The sequence below is a fragment of the Podospora pseudocomata genome, chromosome 3 (assembly GCF_035222375.1).
Source record: "Podospora pseudocomata strain CBS 415.72m chromosome 3, whole genome shotgun sequence".
In the NCBI taxonomy this organism is placed as follows: domain Eukaryota; kingdom Fungi; phylum Ascomycota; class Sordariomycetes; order Sordariales; family Podosporaceae; genus Podospora; species Podospora pseudocomata.
In genome coordinates, this window is record NC_085887.1 from 1,707,189 (window position 1) to 1,725,081 (window position 17,893).

At 52.3% G+C, this 17,893-nt stretch overlaps 5 protein-coding genes across 5 annotated transcripts; 3 read left to right on the forward strand and 2 right to left on the reverse strand.

The window, feature by feature from the left end:
• Positions 1–174: 174 nt before the first annotated feature.
• On the forward strand, positions 175–2,064 carry QC762_304775 (uncharacterized protein; the record flags this gene model as incomplete). The annotated part of the gene is made up of 2 exons (XM_062888775.1): positions 175–708; positions 781–2,064. The coding sequence occupies 2 exons, from the start codon at positions 175–177 to the stop codon at positions 2,062–2,064; spliced, it is 1,818 nt and encodes a 605-aa protein (XP_062744683.1).
• A 16-nt stretch (positions 2,065–2,080) lies between these two features.
• Positions 2,081–6,619, reverse strand: QC762_304780 (uncharacterized protein). Its single transcript, XM_062888776.1, has 5 exons — positions 6,601–6,619; positions 5,322–6,541; positions 4,298–5,258; positions 3,054–4,238; positions 2,081–2,996 (listed from the first exon to the last, which is right to left on the reverse strand). The coding sequence occupies exons 2-5, from the start codon at positions 5,396–5,398 to the stop codon at positions 2,958–2,960; spliced, it is 2,262 nt and encodes a 753-aa protein (XP_062744684.1). The 5' UTR covers positions 5,399–6,541; positions 6,601–6,619; the 3' UTR covers positions 2,081–2,957.
• Positions 6,620–7,589: 970 nt separating this feature from the next.
• Positions 7,590–10,589, forward strand: QC762_304790 (uncharacterized protein; the record flags this gene model as incomplete). Its single annotated transcript, XM_062888777.1, has 3 exons — positions 7,590–8,027; positions 8,090–9,952; positions 10,068–10,589. The coding sequence occupies exons 2-3, from the start codon at positions 9,782–9,784 to the stop codon at positions 10,587–10,589; spliced, it is 693 nt and encodes a 230-aa protein (XP_062744685.1). The 5' UTR covers positions 7,590–8,027; positions 8,090–9,781.
• A 1,186-nt stretch (positions 10,590–11,775) lies between these two features.
• QC762_304800 (uncharacterized protein) lies at positions 11,776–13,935 on the reverse strand (the record flags this gene model as incomplete). The annotated part of the gene is made up of 1 exon (XM_062888778.1): positions 11,776–13,935. One exon carries the CDS (start codon positions 13,933–13,935, stop codon positions 11,776–11,778), a length of 2,160 nt encoding a protein of 719 aa, XP_062744686.1.
• A 1,964-nt stretch (positions 13,936–15,899) lies between these two features.
• On the forward strand, positions 15,900–17,699 carry PFY1 (profilin, required for normal timing of actin polymerization in response to thermal stress). The gene is made up of 5 exons (XM_062888779.1): positions 15,900–16,590; positions 16,696–16,711; positions 16,805–16,889; positions 17,063–17,609; positions 17,646–17,699. The coding sequence occupies exons 1-4, from the start codon at positions 16,578–16,580 to the stop codon at positions 17,354–17,356; spliced, it is 408 nt and encodes a 135-aa protein (XP_062744687.1). The 5' UTR covers positions 15,900–16,577; the 3' UTR covers positions 17,357–17,609; positions 17,646–17,699.
• The last annotated feature ends 194 nt before the right edge of the window (positions 17,700–17,893 follow it).

Here is a 17,893-nt window from a genome sequence, read left to right on the forward strand (position 1 = left end):
CCATGGCCAATCAAGGCGCCCCGGATGCACCCAATTTGCTCCACCATCATCATTGGCTCTCTTTGTGAATTTTGAATGTGAGCGGACAGCAGCTGTTTCAACTCAACATTTTCATATTGGAGATTACGGCAACAACCATGAGAGCCGGCGTGGTCTTTTTCTTGTTTCTGACAGATGCGCCACTCTCTTCTTGTTGCCAAACCAAGGCGGTCACCGGGCTTGCGCTGCTGCCTTTCTTCACCTCATGATCATGATCATCGGACAAGGACGACGACGAGACGACAGTTTATCAAGCCCACCAGGCCTGCCTCGCTCACCGACCCGATCCGGACGGGTCTGCACAGGAAGTATGAGGACCCGTTTAGTGTGTTAAAGACGGCGCCGAGGGACAACCCGGCTGTCTGGGGGTATTATGGGGGGGTGAGGAAGTTAGATTTGAAGTTGGGGGTTATTGGGCCGTTGAGGAGGAAGGGGGAGGAGGTTTTGAGGGGGGAGAAGGAGCTGAAGGGGGGGGACGAGGAGCATGAGATTTGGAGGAGGGGGCTTGAGGGGTTGTTGGTTGGGGGCGGGGGACGGTGGAGGATTACGGAGGATGGGACGGGGTTGGAGAGGTATTTTGAGTTTAGGAGTTTTGCTAAGGCGTGGGGGTTTATGGGGGCTGTTGTGGGGGAGTGTAAGGCTAGGAGGCATCATCCGGAGTGGTCGAATGTGAGTTTTCTTGTTTTTTTTTGGGGGGGTGGGTGGATGTTGGGGGATTTGATTGCTGATGAGGAGATTTAGACTTTTAGGACGGTGTTTATACGTTGGAGGACTCATGAGCCGGAGAATCATATTTCGATGCTGGATATTGAGCTGGCGAAGTTTTGTGATGAGCAGGCGAGGTTCTTTGGTGAGGTTATGCCGGGGGGGGGGGGGGGGGAGGGGAACAGGAAGCCAGAGGAGAACACGGGTACTGCTTCGGCGTCACCAATACCGGATGGGAAGATTGTCAGCGGCTCGGGTGCTTCCAGCACTGCTGCCACTCCTGAGGTCACCAAGGCGGTAGCAATATCTACCGAACTTGGCACCACCATCAACAACACCACTACCGAAAAACAATCACACGAGGGACAACAAATTGCCCCGGTCGAAGCAACTGAACAACCTCCACCAGAGACGAGCAACGATGCAGAGAATATACCTAACCGAATCGACCACCAACCAGAAGTACCAACAACACCAGACGAACAGGTGGTCTCAGACCCACCTGAGGAGAAGTCCTCTCCAGAACCACCACCATCACAACAACCCAACCCCTCCCAACAGCCGCCATCGGACGAGCAAGCGGCAATAAACCCGCCAAAAGAGGACTCTTTTCCACAACCACTACCATCAGAGCAAAGCGATCACCCCCGGCAACCAGATCATCACCCTCCAAAAGAAAACACATCCACAGCACGCCCCCTCGAGGAGATTCTAAAGCTGGACTGGCAATGTCTAGAAGAGACGGTGGCTAGGATACGGGGGAAACCCTGCATATTAGAAGAAGTCCGGGAAGCAGTGAGAGTATTCAACGAGCTGGCGGCAAGGCATCAGAGCGGCGAGTATAGATTCACGAGGGAACTATCGCAGGAGAGGGTGAAAATAGAAGAGGAAATTACGGATCGGCTCAAGTTTTTTAGGAGGGCGAATCATGAGTGGAGGCAGGCGAAGAAGATGGAGAGGAGGTTGGTGGAGGAGAGGGGAAATGGGTTGCAAAAACCACCGGTATTATCGAATGGGACGACTGGAGAGGCGGTTCAATCACAACTGGCAGAAGCTAGGGCAGAGGAGGGGGAGAAGAAGAAACCATCGTCGGAGCTGCGAGAACCACGAAAGGCTGAAGCAGAGCTGAAATCACAAGCGGCAGAAGCCGAGGAGCCAGAAAAGGAGGTTGACAGGCTAGTGCTCAAGTCGCAAAACCTACGAAAATCGGAGGCGAAGCCAGAGCAGGAAAGTGACGACGTGGCGGTGGTGGACAAAAAGAAGCCGCCAGATCGAATCCCTTGGTTTCAGACCATCCTCCGCCAGTACCGCCAGCCTTGAGGGGATCAATTTTGTATACGGAGTTTATGACCAACAATCTTGCTTCGCTCAGCGATGCTATGTCAAGACGCTGGGGCGATATTCTCTCCAGGCGGGGCGACGCGGAGATGGACGACGATACTCGAAAGTCGAGGCCACCCCAGCAGCCATCATCATCGAGTAACCGGCGCAAGGAAGGGAAGAGAGAGGATGTGGACCTCTATGACCAAACTTCCGCTCACGAACAAGGCCCGCCACACCACTATTATTACCATATCCAACAACAACCAATTCTCCCTACTACGACGACTTTTCGCCCCCGCCACAGGCAGGAAAACCTCAACAACGCAGCTGGACCCTGCCGTCCACCACAGACGGCCGTGTCATCTACGAAAAAAACAAATGTAGATAACCCGCCAGCTCATGTACATATACCTACCTGGTTTATGAAAACATAGAGATACCTCGTTTGTCTTGTTTTCATGCTATAAAACTTGTAACACCAAAACTCATGTAACAACATAATGAGAGGGATCAGAAAGAAGAAACAGAAAGGATAGCATTTTAGAAGAGAAAATGGGGGTCGGGTAGAAATATTGATGTCCATGGATATGTACATAGGAGGGATAATCAAGACTACACCAGAGTGAAAAGGGCGCCCCGTGGAACGAGTAAATTAAATATGGCTTGAATGAATGTGCTACTTCAATAAAACATCCATTCACCTTGGAATATAAAACACACCATAATGGAAACTCAGCCAGAGAACAAAGCACCCATTATACTACTTCATTCATTCTCCCTCCCCTGAAATAAATCCCCCCTCAAAGGACAGTCTTTCCCCAACTCATCAGCACCAACCCCTTCTCTCACCTAATACCTTCCTCGCTCGAACAACCTTTCCTCCTCACCCTCTACTCCCTCTTCGCAGTGTTATTATTCGCAAGCGAAACCTACATCTCATCAGCATCATCTTCCTCGCCCCATTTTCCTCAAAATTAGTTACTCACCAACTGAATCAACCCCCTCCCCACCTCCACACTCTCCCCCACGCCCCGCTGCCTCAACCAAAAAACCTTCTCCGGCCCCAACCCACTATGTTGTCTCGCCTCCTCCTCCAACACCTCCCTGGTAATCTTCTCCCCATCCCTCACACCCACCCCCTTCTCAGCCTGCGCACTAACCACCTCCTCCTCCACCATCCTCTCAAGCAACTCCTTCCTCATAGCAAACCTCTCCGCCCTCTCCTTCTGCAAGCCGGGGCTGTCCAACCTCTTGATCACCCCCCTAACAACAAACTGCACGCCCAAGTAAACATGCTCACTGCAAAGAATAGCCAACAGCAGCGCCCAGCCGGGGATATCCCACACCGACCCAACACCAAGCTGACCTCCCCCAGATTTATTGAACAGATACACCAGCGCGGCCGACGTGATGGAACCAAGCCAAGACAAAAATCCAAGCGCATTCAACCAAGGCCCAATACTATCCGCCCTCCATGGAATCGGCCTCTGACTATTCGCGGCAATCTTCATCGCATCTGATCTCGCTTCAATCCAGTTGTTGACCAAGAACGAACAACCAGTCAGCGGCCAGACAACACTGAAAAGGGACAGATACCCAAACTGAATCACCATCTCCCTGTAGTCAATCGTAACATCATACTGCTCCAGCTCAGCCTCCTCCCTCACCCTCTTCAAGAACCTGTGCTCCTCGTCCGCATCCCTCGGCCACTCCACACCCGCCCCCTTCTCCCCCTTGACCTCCATCTGAACCTTCTCCACCGTCTTGAAAATCCTCCTCTTCGCATAAGGGACGATAACCTCGGTGGCAAAGTTAACAATCTGAGCCGTCACGGTAAAGTAAATCACCTGCTTCCTCAGCCGGTCAGGATTAATAACCCATTCCTTCGTCGGCAACGGCTTCCCCTCCACAGTAAATTTCTGAGCCGTCAACTGAAATACATCCAGATAGGGAACCAAGATCTTGCCAAAGGGTACATAAACAAAAGCCGTGAGGAAAATGCCGAGATACGAGGTGATAAAGTTGAGCACAAAAATCTTTTGCACAAACGAAGCCTGATGCGCATCGACCGTCTCATAGTTTTCCAGCTCCGTCAACCTTTCCGCCAGCTTCGTGAGCAGTGTCGTGAAAGTGGGCATAAAAATCGTAAGCAGCACCGTGGGCAAAAAAGTCTATACACATCCTGTCAGCTTCTTTTCTCCCTAACTTCAATACCAGACCAAACACTCACCAAATACTGCTTAAAAGGCCCCATGTAAACCTCGGTAATGAAAATCTCAATGCTAAAACACCCCAGAATCAACCCCCCCAGCACCACCACGCAAGCCCCCGCAAACGGCACCTGCAACGCCTGCCTCGCCAGCCTCTTGTACGGGCTATAAACCTTTACAATCTCCCCCGTCACCGCATCAACCCCCTCCCTCTCAAACTTGAACTGCGGCCTTGGCAGCTGAATCTTGCCCACCCCCCTCACCCCCCACTGAACCGCCAGATCAACCTCCTTCACCTTCCAATGCTCAAAGAAGATCACACCCCAGAGACAATTAACCACGGCATAAACCCAGCTAAACCCACCCAGCACCAACCACGCCGCCGACCCGAACAGAGCAGGAAACAGCAAAAACTGAAAGTACGACTGCAGGAACGCAAAGTAAAACGCAACCTTTTCGCCAAACTGGTTCCTAATCTTCAACAGATCTTCATCGTCAAGGATATATTTTGTCGACCAGTCCTTGATCCACTCCTTGTTGAACTTTCTGTCGTGAAGGGGAAAAACGCTTTTTACAAAGCGCCATTGGCCCACCCCAGGTGTGATGCCTGCTCCTCCTTCGTTGACCGGTTTCGTGATCAACAAGTACGCCAGCCGGAGACGTTCAGCGTCGGTGATGGGCTCCTGCTCCGAGAGGCTGTTTGGTGGTCCCGGGGCGGCGGTGCGGACGCCGTAGAGCCAGTCCTGGACGCGGTAGCGGTAGATTTGCTTTTCGAGGAGGGAGTGGGAGGCGATGCGGAGGAAGATGAGCAGGGACGAGGGGGAGGTCGGGGTGGAGGGTGGGCGGCCGGGGCGGACCTCGACTGCGAAGCCGGTTTTGGAGAGGAGGTGGATGAGTTGGCTGAAGGAGGCTTCGGCTTCGGCTAGTTGTTGGGAGGGGGGGGAGGGGGGTGGGAGGGAGTAGGAGATTACGTAGTCGACTCTGGAAGGGGGATGTAAGTAGCTGGTTCACAGGGGACAGGTGGAAGTAAAATGGGGGATGTACTCAAAGTTGGGGTATTTGCTGTTGCTGTTGCTTGAAACAAGTCCTTCTGGACTGCTATCGCGGGGGGAGTCCGCCATAGCTGGTGGTGGTGAGCCGTTGGGCTGTGGTGTAAGTGAGCGGTTTCAGAGAGCTAGTTGTTGGTGAGGTGTTTCTTTGGTTGAAGTTGAAGAGTTTCTCTCTCGACAAGAAAATGAAATGTAGGGAAATGACGAGGATCCCTCTCTATACCAGCTAACCCAACTGATGGGGCCACAAAGATATTTCCTTGGCAATGACCCGACCCAGCTGAAGTTCTCGTGGGGAAAAGCGTAATGAAACCTGAACAGAAAGCGGGATCGACGTCACTCGACAGCTGAGCTATGTCACCTCATCCATGCAGTCGGGTAGCGAGTGGCCTGTGCGTCCCGAGATTTCTTTGATTGGGCAGGTAACATTACGCGATGATACACCATCTGTGTAATTACTTTACGGATCATGATGAGGGCATTCCCGGATGTGTTTGATGGGGGACATGGTGAAAGAAGTGTGAAGGTTGTCAAGGGGCAGTAAGTTGAAACTGGAATAAAACATAACGGATATTTATTAGGCAACTTGGGACTCTCTCCACAACAGCAAGCCACATTCACAAACCTAAAAACTCGAGATGGCCATGCCATTTTTAATGGTGTCGAGGTTCACCGGCTTTTCCATTTTCATTCCATCAAAGTGACCTTCAAAGTATCAAGATGCTTGCTTCTGTGCTCATCAGCATGCTCGTGGCCAGGGCCACTGGACTGTCCGTCTCCAACGATCCCTACAACCACACCTTCGCCATCGATGCCAGCAAGCCAGGATTGGCTTGCGCACCAGGGCGTCAGACCATGTGCTGCGAGGAGCTCGATTACTCAGGCTATCAAGTCCAATGCATCGGTAGGTGTTCCTGTGAACCACCTTCAGCTCACTACACATAACTGATGATGAGTAGGCCCAGGCAAAGTGGAATACTTTGAGAAGTGTCTGAATTACGATCCTTTACCAATGTGCTGTTGTGGTATTCCCGGGGAAAAGCGTAGAAATCTGCCTACTGTAAGTGATACTTTTGGGACATCGCCTCTCCTGAGCGTGTGGACTGACAGAGATAGATCCCAACCCTCGTTTCTTGCACAGGCTGCTCCATCCTAACCGTGAGGAGACAGCTGCGGAAGAGGCCACACGAGTGACTGAGTCATATTGATGGAAAGCTGTATAAGTGAACAGGAAATGTTTCAGGAAAGATCAATAGAGACTGCATATGGCTTACGAGGGTCAGAGTGGATGTCGTACCCTTACCACCCCACTGATCTTGTGTGCTCTCTCGAAGTCTCACCGTATATGCATGGCAATGCTACCGATTGGGTGACAAGAGGCGATCCCACCTACAACATTCAAGTTCCTGTCCAGCGTTTCCTTCGCGAACACGCGAAATAATGTGCTGAAGTTCACCGTACCCATATATGGTGTTAGTCAGGCCCTGTGAATAGTAATCCCTCTTCTCGGCAGTGTCCTTCTTTCCTGGGCATGCGAGGCTACCGCCACGATGGCGTCGATCAAACTGGCAAAATTACTGAATTCGGAAGCTAGATGGCCGTCCCTTCTGCGCCCTCGTTCCTCATTCTTTAGTATTTTCCTTTTGGGGGTCACCGTATTCTACTCGACGTCTAAGATGCGGCTTATCTCGACGAGATGAAGTGATTCGGAGCTTCGGAGCTTCACTTGGTACTGACAAAGTTGACTGCTCACCATGGTAGCAATGACGATGACTACGCATATGGCTTCCGAACCTGCTAGCTATGAGAAAGCAAAGAAACCGGCCGGTGGTTACCGAGAGTGTAAGTGTTTGCTGCAGCCGGCGTATGTAAGCGCGAATGAAAGTTAATGTTGAATAACACCGAGACCAGTAGGACGAGCATGGTATACGAGTGGGAGATTGCAGGCAAGCGTGGCAGCCACTGGCTTTGAGGATGCATGGCATTGTCTTGGTGTAAGTCGAGGTTGGTGGTGGGTTGTGTCGTTTATCTGACCGATGAGACAATCCCAAGCCGTAACAACTGCAACGCATGTTTGATATTGAGAAGGGACGAAGTTCAGAAGCTCAGATATCGAAATTGAATTCATCCCAGAACCTCACCTAAGCTTCATGTGGGCACGGACCAGCAACCTCTCTTCGGCACCGGAAAAGCAAACCAGCCGATAGATTTGTGCCAAGAATATTTCCACTCTGCAGCAAAATTGCCAAGCCAAACCTTCCCTGCTGCTGCAACAGAATCCACCTCACACGTCTTTGATGACACATCACGCAACCGCGCGGTCTCCTCGTCCAAGCATCCAAGCAATTGCTGACAAAGCAATATCCCATCTGACAAAAGAGCATCATTCGAGCAAACGACATAACCCTGGCCGGCATCCCCAAGAAGAGGCGCGATATTTGCTGCTTGGACGGGAAAAGAACTCGCGGGGATCACGGATCGGAAAATTTGACGCATTTCCGAGAGTCCCTTATCTCCTGGCTGGTTTTCCCTTGGTTCGTTCAAATTGCTGCTCACTTAAGCAGTGGTATCGAGGTACTGGGTAATACATACCGACCGAAACGTCTCGATCTGGCTGCTTGCTCTCGTCGTGTTGTCGCGTTCTGAACGTGTTATTCCCAGCCCCTCGGATTTTACGGTATAACAAGATCCGTATCCATTGGTAAGTCCCGCGGCGTTGATGATGGAATGGGGGTTTAAAAACAAGATGCTGACATAGCCAAGCCCGCGCTGCACAAGGCCATCCGTTGCTCCAGAAAGAAACAAAAAAAAGAAGGACAGTCAGCATTCCATTGCCATTGCCGGTCGGCGCAGTGCATTCAGTGGCTCGAGTTGGTGTGTACAGGTATTGCTTTTGTACGCTCTGTACGCCACCCCTCGCCTCACCACCACCACCCACCAAACTTCCATCACCTAATCAACTCCATCGAGCTGCACTGCTGAGTCAGGACGGCCACTGTGGCATCGACCTGTCCAATGTCTAGCGTCAAGATCGGTAAGTTACTTTACATTCATCGTCGTCATCTGCTTCGTTTCACCCTTGAGGAAAGATATAACCACACACCGGACAACAACACCATGTCCTGCAACCAATATTCATCAGTCATTCCGTCGTTGCCTTCTTCTCTGCAGCTCTAGGCACAAGTGCGCCATGCGCTGCACAGTACAGGTGTCCGCAGAAATAGGCCGTTTTGCTGTTGCCTGTCAAGTGCTCGCGCTGCACCATGGTCGTCCCTCGTGTCCCTCAACAATAGCGGTCGCCGTTACCGTTGCCGACAAGGATGGTGATACTTTTGCCGGACATTTCTGGCGTGGTCAAACACTCTCGGTTATCAGAACTTCTTGCCGGCGACATCTCATTGCCACATCTTGTCCTGGTGTATATACGCTTCCGAGGGCAGGTCCCCTGGCTTGCTTATCAACCAAATCCGATGGCCACCGTCCCATCCGACATCTCAGATCCTCCCCCGCATCCTCCGTTTCCGTTAGGTTCATGGTAGTGCCCCGCGGGCCCCTGTCTGTCTGCTCGGTCCGTGGTAACGCGGCGCATCAAGTGTGCGCTGAGGATTTTGGTTCACTTCTGGATACAAGAAGGCCCTTCTTACCGCCGTCGTATCCCTGCCCCTCCTCACCATGCACTTCCTTACATAATTCTTCCTTCTTCCCTCCATCCCACGTTGCACCTTGCCTGCATCTGTCCTGCACCACCCACTTGCATTTTGTTATTATCTGTTGTTGCCGTTGTAAGTTCTCGGTCTCCGGCTTCCCTTGCTGTTGGACGTTGGATCTCTCTCGGCCTGCTGGTGCTTGTGTTTGCAAGAACGGCGTATATCCCCATCCGGTAGCATGCCTTGGATTTATAATCTGTCCAACCCAACATGTCCTACCTTCGCAGGCAAACCAGCAGCGTCCCTTATATCTCCGGGCTCCGAGGATGTTAATACGGCACCGTTGTCTCTTATTCAGTCCGAGGTCTTTTTTGACCCTTTCACTCTTTCAGCATTTCTTTCCCCTCCCCACATTTGACAATGTGCGGTTGCTTGGAAATATATTTATTTTTACCGTTGCACATTACACAAGATACCTGAACAGGCTGAGTATACTGACCTATTATAATTCATAGAGCCTATTGCTCGAGAAGATCCAGTTGTGCCCTCGCCAGTTGCTGCCCCAGTGTTAGCACCACCCCAACACAGCGGTTTACAGCCACCTCAAACTTTCCAAAACCATTCACACGTACAGCCTGAGGGTCCTGGGGATAACAGAACCTCACCTGCTACAACAGTGGCCAGCCACCCTCCGCCCCCACATGGATATAGCCACGCACCATTGCAACAAGGTGAGGCTTACATCCATCCAGAGCTACGATCGGCTCACGATCTTGCACCTCCTCCTGGCTACGCACACCCGCCTGCCATGATCCCCGCCGGTGTGCCCCCTCCACCTGAACAAGTAGCCGTCATGTCTGGTCCTACTGCCGTCATTGCTCCAACAGCCGGCATGATGGACAATGGAGAGACGGCCGACGGAAGAAAAAAGCGTGAGCTTTCCCAGTCTAAACGCGCCGCCCAAAACAGAGCCGCACAGGTGAGTTATCCTCCCGTTTCGTGAACCAATTGTTGCCTGCGACTTGTAACAACAAGCTTGGCGATCAATTTTACCCCTTACCTTACATAAACAGTGCTGACTGATCAATGAACAGCGAGCATTCCGCCAAAGAAAAGAAGGCTACATCAAGAAGCTTGAGCAGCAGGTTGCGGAATTCAACCAGATGGAGGAGAGCGTCAAGGCGATGCAGGCCGAGAATTTTCAGCTGAGGGAGTACATCATCCACCTACAGTCGCGGTTGCTAGAGAGTCAAGGGAATTTCCCGCCGCCGCCGGAGAATATCAGTCTTGCTCATCCTAGCAGTGTTCAGGGGAGAGCTCCTGAGGGTGGTGCTGCGGGTGCGGTTCAACCGCCGCCGGGGGCTGCTCAAGGTCAGCAGCAGCCGGTGCCGGCGCCGAATCCCCTGGAGGTTGCCGCGCAGGCCGTTGCGGGGTTGAGTAGGACTAGTGAGCAGGGCCATAGAGGGGGGCAGCAAGTGAATGATCCGTACGCCGGGTTGAGGGCTGTGGCGGCGATGAGGGGGGAGGGGGAAGATGTTAGCACTACGGAGGAGATTACGAGGCAGTTGCAAGGGGAGGGGGGGCAGGAAGGGAACCTGCCTGGGGCTGCTATGTAGACTGGTCGCAGCGGTGATGGATGGAGAGGGGATAGAGGGGGTTTTGGGTGAGGATGAGGGGGGTGGGAAGAAGAAGGTTAGAAGAGGGGAGAGGAAGGTGGGGGGGGAAGTACATACGTAATGTTTTTCTTGTTTGGGTTTTGTCTCGAGCGTTTGAGGTTGTTTGATATTGTTTGAGATGGTGAGGTGCTTTTTAGTACCCTGAGCGAGAAGCCTTCTTCTTCTTTGATATATGGTTTAGTTCCTGTTTGGTTTCTTTTAGGCGTTGGGTTTGCAAGGGGTGAGGAATTTGCGGTGTTGATTTTCTTCGCGGGATGCCAGACGAGCTACCAGTAGCCTTTGGGGTGAGATACCTTAGTTAGGTAGATTTCTCGTTTGGGGGTTTGTGGGATTATTGTCGAAAATACTGATTTTATTATTATCATGATTTTTTCTTATCTGCTATGTGATGATGTGTTTTGTTTGGGGAAGGAAAGTTATGGGGAGCATCTTCACCTGAAAATAAATGGCATTGTAAAAGTAAGGCAATGTGTATTAGATCATGAACTGTGCCTCAAATGAAAACCAACAGGTCTGTTCGCTCTACCTTTCAAGTCCTATTCTTGTTTCAAAAGGATACAAGTTAACAATGATCATATGTTATATTGACCTGTGATGCCGGTTATTTATTGGAAGCGTGCCCGGTGGAAGTCACGCATGCAATTTTGAAGACATAAAAACCATTGCGGTGTTTGAAGTTTTGTATTTTTCTATTTCCCCTCTCTTCTCGCCCTCGAATCTCCAACCAAGAAAAAGAAAAAAAAAATAGGTATCACAACTCTGTCGCCCTCTAGGCGCTATGAGGAATAGAATTAGAACATAAAGTAAAACAGACCCAAAAAATAATAAAAAAATTCCAAATGCTTGCTTGCTTTGCCCGGTGATGGTGGGCTGGTTTCGCCAACCCCTTTCCAAATCCCAAATCCAGTCCCAGTAGAATCGAATATTTACACAAATGAAATCTCTTTCCCCCTCCATCTCGCTGATATGGTCGTCATTGTTGTCGTTGTGTGGTAGTGTGCTCTAAACCGCCCTGTCCCAGACAGGCAGCGGTGTTCATCCTTCAAAAGGACCAAAAGATTGTCAAGAATTGAAAGATATATCCCCTCCAAATGAATGTACGAGTTGGTCCCTGCCTTTTGTTCCCCTAAGGATCAACAACCTCCACCAACTCACTCCTCCTATTCTCCCCCCCGTTCACCACCATCGGCACCCCAAGTTTCGTCCCCCTCTTCAAAATCTCCACCTGAACCCTCCCCCCTCCCACCGTCGCGCTCCTCCCCCTTATCGCCCCCGACTTTGCAGAACTCGACATTGTCGCCCCTTGCCCGAGCGGCCGGAGCATATTCCTCTGTTGTCGGGAGATACTAATCTGTCTCGCTATCGAAATTTCAACTGCTGCCTTGAGAGCAACGTCGTCTTCTTCCACTGGCGGCACTTTTGGCTTGTGCTCCAAGGGCCGTAAAGTATCGAGTGAGGGACTGGTGGTTACTGACGAGGCAGCCGACTGCTTCGAGCTATCTGACGAGGAGGCGGTGGAGGAGGGAGGGGAAATCATCGTCCATGTTGGCTCTGGCACTGCGGGGCGGAGCGGGATGGCAGTTACTGCTGCTCTGGCTGATAACGGCTCGTAATCCTCGTCGGCGAGGGAGGAGGTTGTGGCGAAGCTGGCAGGTGAGTCGAGGATGAGGGCCGAGTTATTGGGTCCAAAGTAGAAGGGGTTTGTTGTTGGTGGAGGTTGGCGGGGTGGGTTTAGCTGGGCTTGTTGCTGCTCACGGAGCTTTTCGACTTGAGCCGCACGGTTGATCTCGTCCATCGCTCGCGGCGAAACGATCCTGACTGTTTTGCGCTCTTTTTTCGCCGCCTCTGGTGAGCCTTCTTGGGTGCTGAAAAAGTTTGCTCTGGCTGGTGATGGGAGAACCGAAGGCGAGGTGTTGGATCGCTGAAGTTTCCGTGGTGGAGGAGCGAGCGAGTTGGTCGAGGACATGGCCTGGGGGAAGAGGGTGAATCCTGGAGATTTCATCGGTTGCGGGGATGTGGCACGCCGAGGTCGTATCCTTTCTTCTTCCTCTTGGTCCTTGATCGTCTTCAGCTTTTCCAACGTCGCTTGTCGTCTTTCCAACAACGAGGATTTGGACTGTGGTGATGTCGTGCCGCTGGGGTTCAAGACGCCGCTGAACATGATGCTGTAGCGTTCTAACCTGACGTCTGGGATCTCCAGGTCTAGCAACATGGGCGCTTTGGAGGGAGAGCTTCCCGGCAATGGCTGTAAGCTGTTCAACTGCTCTTCTGTCCTTCTCAGGTCTTGTTGGGATGAGGTTTCCTTCAAAGTGTTGGACCTAACCACGATAGGCTTGTGTTTCGGGGCCTTTTTGCCGCTAACTGTTTTGCTTCTTGTCGGGACATTGTCTTCTGCAGGACCAGTAACCGTGATCGACACAGTACTTTGGTTTGCTTCGGCGGTCTCCATCGTCTTTGCTGGCTCGGCATGCTTCCTCCCAAATAACGACCCGAACAGCCTCCTCTTTTGAGTCTTCGTCCTTTGAACCGTGGGCTCTGACGTCTTCTGTACTGGCGGCGGTGATGGTGATCTCTGAACGTTTGCCTCGACCTGTGCTTGGTAGCCTATGTTCTGAGTGGAGCCATTCCAACTCCCAGCATAGCCGACAACCTGTGTGGGACTACCCAAAGCCATACCGATGGGAATCTCCCCAGAGTGAAAAGACTCTGGCGTCATGACCCGAGAAGGAACTGAAAAGTTGGGTGCCGGTGATGGTGCTCTCATTCTGCCTGGACTAGATTCGGGTGTAAAGGGTCCAGATCCCTTGACGCCAATGATATATGGCTGGAGTCCCTTGCCCTTGGAGCCCATGTTCAAAGCCATGTCGTCCCTGGACTGTCGTTTGTCAAAATTTGGTCTTGAGCCAGCAGCCGCCTTGCTGGATGGTCCTGAAGAGGTGCTTGGCCTCGCTGGCATGACAGGCGGGACTGTGTTGACCGCCACGGCAGCAGCAACGGCCGTAGATGTTTTGTTGGAGGGTGTTTTGGGCCGGGGAGGAATGGGGAGAGGACGGTCAAGATAGGGGTTCCGCCCTCCGGGAAACGCGATGGGGGGGATGTCTGCATTTTGAACAACTGGACGGCTGGGCTGTCTGGAGCTGGTGCTTGTTGTATCGCGCGGATCTGATACAGATCCTGGTCCTTGGACTGTGGAGGGGGCCGTCGGACCGTGCGTTTCTCGACCGTCGACCTCAACTCCTGCATCTTGGGCTGTTGAGGTGGCACGGCGCCTAGCCGCTTTCAACATGGTGGCCGTTTAACCCAGGAACCACTGCAACCACTCAGGGGCCCTGCAGGTCACTTTTGCTGCAGGAAGTCCCGGAGCTGGTCCCTGTCGACGGGGTAGTTTCGAAAAAATATCGTCTAATTCACGGAGGGGTACCCGTTGGACGAATCGAGAAGGCAGATGGCCCTTTGTTGTTGTAGGGACGCCGCAGACGCCGGAGAACGAAAATATAGCCTCATTAAAGGCCAGCAGCCAAACAAGAGGCAGAGGCTCAGGAAGAGTCCTGAGTGGAAGACAACGGGAGATTATCACCTACATATCTTTAGCCACTCATCTGTACAGGCCGTCCCAAGCAGCCATCCAGCCGCTTGTGTTTTGGGAAGCAGCAGCCTTGTTGAGCCTCGTGTCTGACACTCGACATTTTGAGCCTGAAGCCGTGTCAACATGTTGACGAGCGAATTTCGAGCCTTCTGACCACGCTGTCAGTCAGAGAAGGGCGGCGGTTATTCTGGGTGAGGTTGATCGCCCACAGGGGTCGTGGACACACCGAGACCCCTGGGCAGCCCGTTGAGGGTTCATGTCCCGCAAAGGGCAGCACATCGTCCATGCACCCCGGCATTCGAACGAACGATGAGGGGCCGCAACCGACCCATGCTGCGGGAGGACATCCTTGTCAGGCCCCGCTGCAGAATCTGTGTCTCAGAACTTCACCATCTCCCCCTCCCCTCCTTTCGTGTGCTGGCTCTCCCCAGTCCCCGTGCCATCCGGCATCTTTGTCGTCGATATGTCGTTACACTGCCGGATGCAGGCGCGGAGCGATGGGCCGCCGACTCGACCATACAACTTCCGCGGGCCGCTCTCGAGACGGCCTGGTACTATACAGGCTCAATGTCGTGGACTACCTTGGTCATTTCCTGGTATAAGCCGCCTCCATGCGTAGTTGGTCACCACATGAGCGTCTGTTATCTTGATGATGCCGATCCCAACTGTGAGACAACCCCTCTTTGGTTAGTGGGTGCTTGGGATGGTGGCTTGCTGCAGGAACAACAAAACTGCATGCGGCATCTGATGAGTTGGACATGTTGAAGAGAAATGATTCCGCTCCTTCAAGGGGCACCAACACTAGCCTTCACTGCGGAGCCGGCCGTTTCTTCAAGACAACGACGCCAAGCCTGATATGTTCGGCATCGTAACCAAGATGGGCTTTTATTAGCGATTGCTACGAGTCAAATGTTTTGGTGCCATTGGAATAATTTGCTGTCTGAGCCGAGCTGACGACGTTGGTAATATCGGGGCTTCTAAGAGTTAATGGCCTCAGTCATCATGCGAAACAGGCAAGTGGTGGCTTGACCGCTGAAAGGAAATTCATGATGTTTGTCGTTGGCCATAGCTGTGGAGACATGCTGTATCAAACATGCCAACTCGTTCATGCTTCAACAACCCAGCCGACAACGGCCATAAAGAAATTTGGCATCTTCAGACCGTGCGGGTGTTGCAGTGTCGTCTCGTCTGAAGTTGAAGTCGAAGTTGTCAAGTGCCAAGTATTGCCGAAGACTTTGTTTCGTAGTGACAAACAGGGTTAGGCCGTAGAGCTACGTCTCAGAAATACATATGGCCCCGTCAACCTCGGACGGACGATCGCCTGGGGATGAGATTGAGAATGATATGATTGCTGATATCCTCGAGTCAGATTTTGGTGAAGAAGAGAAGGATTACCCGCTTGGATGGGTAAATCAGTTTCGATCTCGGGCTTCTAGAACATTGTTTGAACAACGGCGGCTTGCGTGATTCTTCATGATCTCCTTCTGAGCGTCTCGGATTTGTACCAGCACACACACATGTCTCGACTCTTTTGCTTCAGCGCGTTGGCTAAATAGAAGGTTGTTCAGCTGTGTCCAACTCGAGAGAATCGACAAGAAGGATGCGGCGGATAATGGTAGCGAGCTTCCTCCGGTGATGACGATGGCCCCTCGAATATCGGATAATGTCTCCAGAGAACAACTCACTCTGGTCTCCATTTTTGGAGTTGAGGATTTCTCTTGGCCGTAGCCACCGATGCGTCACGTTTGGGTCGTCATCCTAGTGGCATATCGCAGACCTTATCGCAAGATGATCACAGCGGGCTGGGCTGTTTTCATGCTCAATTGAGCATATGAGGCATGGTAACCGTCATTGGGTGGTCGGACAGAAAATGACAAAGAAAAAAGCTTTCTCGGATGCTCCCGCCGAATGTTGGGCAATTGCCGAGCCCGCCAGCACACATGAGGCTCCATTCAATCGAGGGGCTGCTGCAATCAGTTGCTTGAGTGACGACTGGTGGACCGCTCCCAACACTGGCGGTCAAAAAGGATAGTGTAGGTGGCTTACCTAATACAAACTCAATGCTGCAGTCCCTCACTGTGGTAGGCTGGGTGTGCTTCTCCCGTGCCCGTCTTCAGCAAAACGGCCTCCGCTGGCGGGGTAAATTGGAATGAGTGAAAGGCCCAGAAACCGATCGTCGTCGGCACCTGGAACCACCGAACAACTTCTTTTCGCGCGCCCCTCCCCCATCAACAACAACAACACCAACAACAACACAACACTCGCCCTAACATCGGCATCGTCTCACCCTAATAAATCCCCTCACATCACCGAACCAGACACACAACAGCAACCTACAAATCATGTCCTGGCAAGGTACGTCGTTTTGTTTTAACCCGCGCGGAAGCAAAGCTTGGGGAAACAACCCCACCTTGGGATATTCAGGAGTCGGTTTAGCTAACCTTACCACCACAACAACAGCTTATGTTGACTCGAGGTACGAACCACTACTTCACCATCCTGAACATCGATGCCCATAGAATCCCTCCTATTACCACAGTAATCTAACATTTCTCTCCCCCCCCGCCAGCCTCGTCGGCTCCGGCCACATCGACAAAGCCGCCATCGTCAGCGCCGCCGGCGACAGCACTTGGGCCGCGACCCCCGGCTTCACCGTACGTCCCCCTCCCCCTATTCCAACATCAACATGAACAACCCCTTTTCCCATCCTTCCCCCTCCCCCCTTTTACACACCGCTCCTCCTCCTCCTCCTCCATCACCGCCTCACCCCTGCCACCACACCATCCCCACCCCGAAAACCATCCCCCATTCTAACTCTCATGCCCAGGTCTCTCCCTCAGAAATAACCTCCATCATCTCCATTCTCAACGAAACCGACAAGTCCAACGGCCCCGCCGCCACCAAGGCCTTCGCCGAGGGCATCCACGTCGGCGGAGAGCGCTACGTTGCCACCCGCAACGAGGACCGTCACGTCTACGGCCGCCAGGGGAGGACGGGTATCTGCATCGTCAAGACCAAACAGGCCATCCTCGTCGGCCACTACGGCGAGAACGCCCAGGCCGGCAACGCCACCCAGACGGTCGAGGCGCTGGCTGATTACCTGATTGGTCTTGGTTATTAAGTGCGGGAAAGACGGTGGTGTACGAAAGCGGCGGTAGGTTGTTTAAAGAAAGGGGGGTTTATGACAATTCATATGAAGAAGATGGTTGATTAGAGATGGTGGTGGGATGAGGAATGAGGGAAAGAGAAAGAAGAAGACGCCCCTTTTTTTTTGTTGAATCTCTCAAATGAATGTGCACAACTGGCTGGTTCGAGATGATTATATCGCTGTTGTTGATTGTGTTGGTGTAGCTGGTGCTGTGCTGGTGGTGCTGGTGGTGCTGGTGGTGCTGGTGGTGCTGGTGGTGCTGGTAGTCGATGCTTGTTACCTTTTGCAACCCCCTACTTAGCTAGGTCTATGTTCCCTATTTACGACTGAGAAGCTGATATCTCCTTTCCTGCTTCTCGCATCACTTGCAACGATTTAGAAACATATCAATGTGCTGAAAACACAAAGCGCGCCTGAGCCTCGCTGAATTCCTCATCTATAACACTCTTCTTATCCCTGTCCCATAAAGGGCCATGTTCATACTCCTGCAATCATAGTCGTACACAAGAC

What these genes read in the sequence shown, in the direction of transcription:
- QC762_304780 (XM_062888776.1), bottom strand. Translation starts at nt 5,398, where the DNA reads ATGGCGGACTCCCCCCGCGATAGCAGTCCAGAAGGACTTGTTTCAAGC. An exon ending in AGCAAATACCCCAACTTTGA is followed by an intron (nt 5,259 to 5,321) that starts GTACATCCCCCA and finishes TCCCCCTTCCAG; the next exon opens with AGTCGACTACGTAATCTCCT. An exon ending in GGCCTTTTAAGCAGTATTTG is followed by an intron (nt 4,239 to 4,297) that starts GTGAGTGTTTGG and finishes GGATGTGTATAG; the next exon opens with ACTTTTTTGCCCACGGTGCT.
- PFY1 (XM_062888779.1), top strand. An exon ending in CCGCGACCCCCGGCTTCACC is followed by an intron (nt 16,890 to 17,062) that starts GTACGTCCCCCT and finishes TCTCATGCCCAG; the next exon opens with GTCTCTCCCTCAGAAATAAC.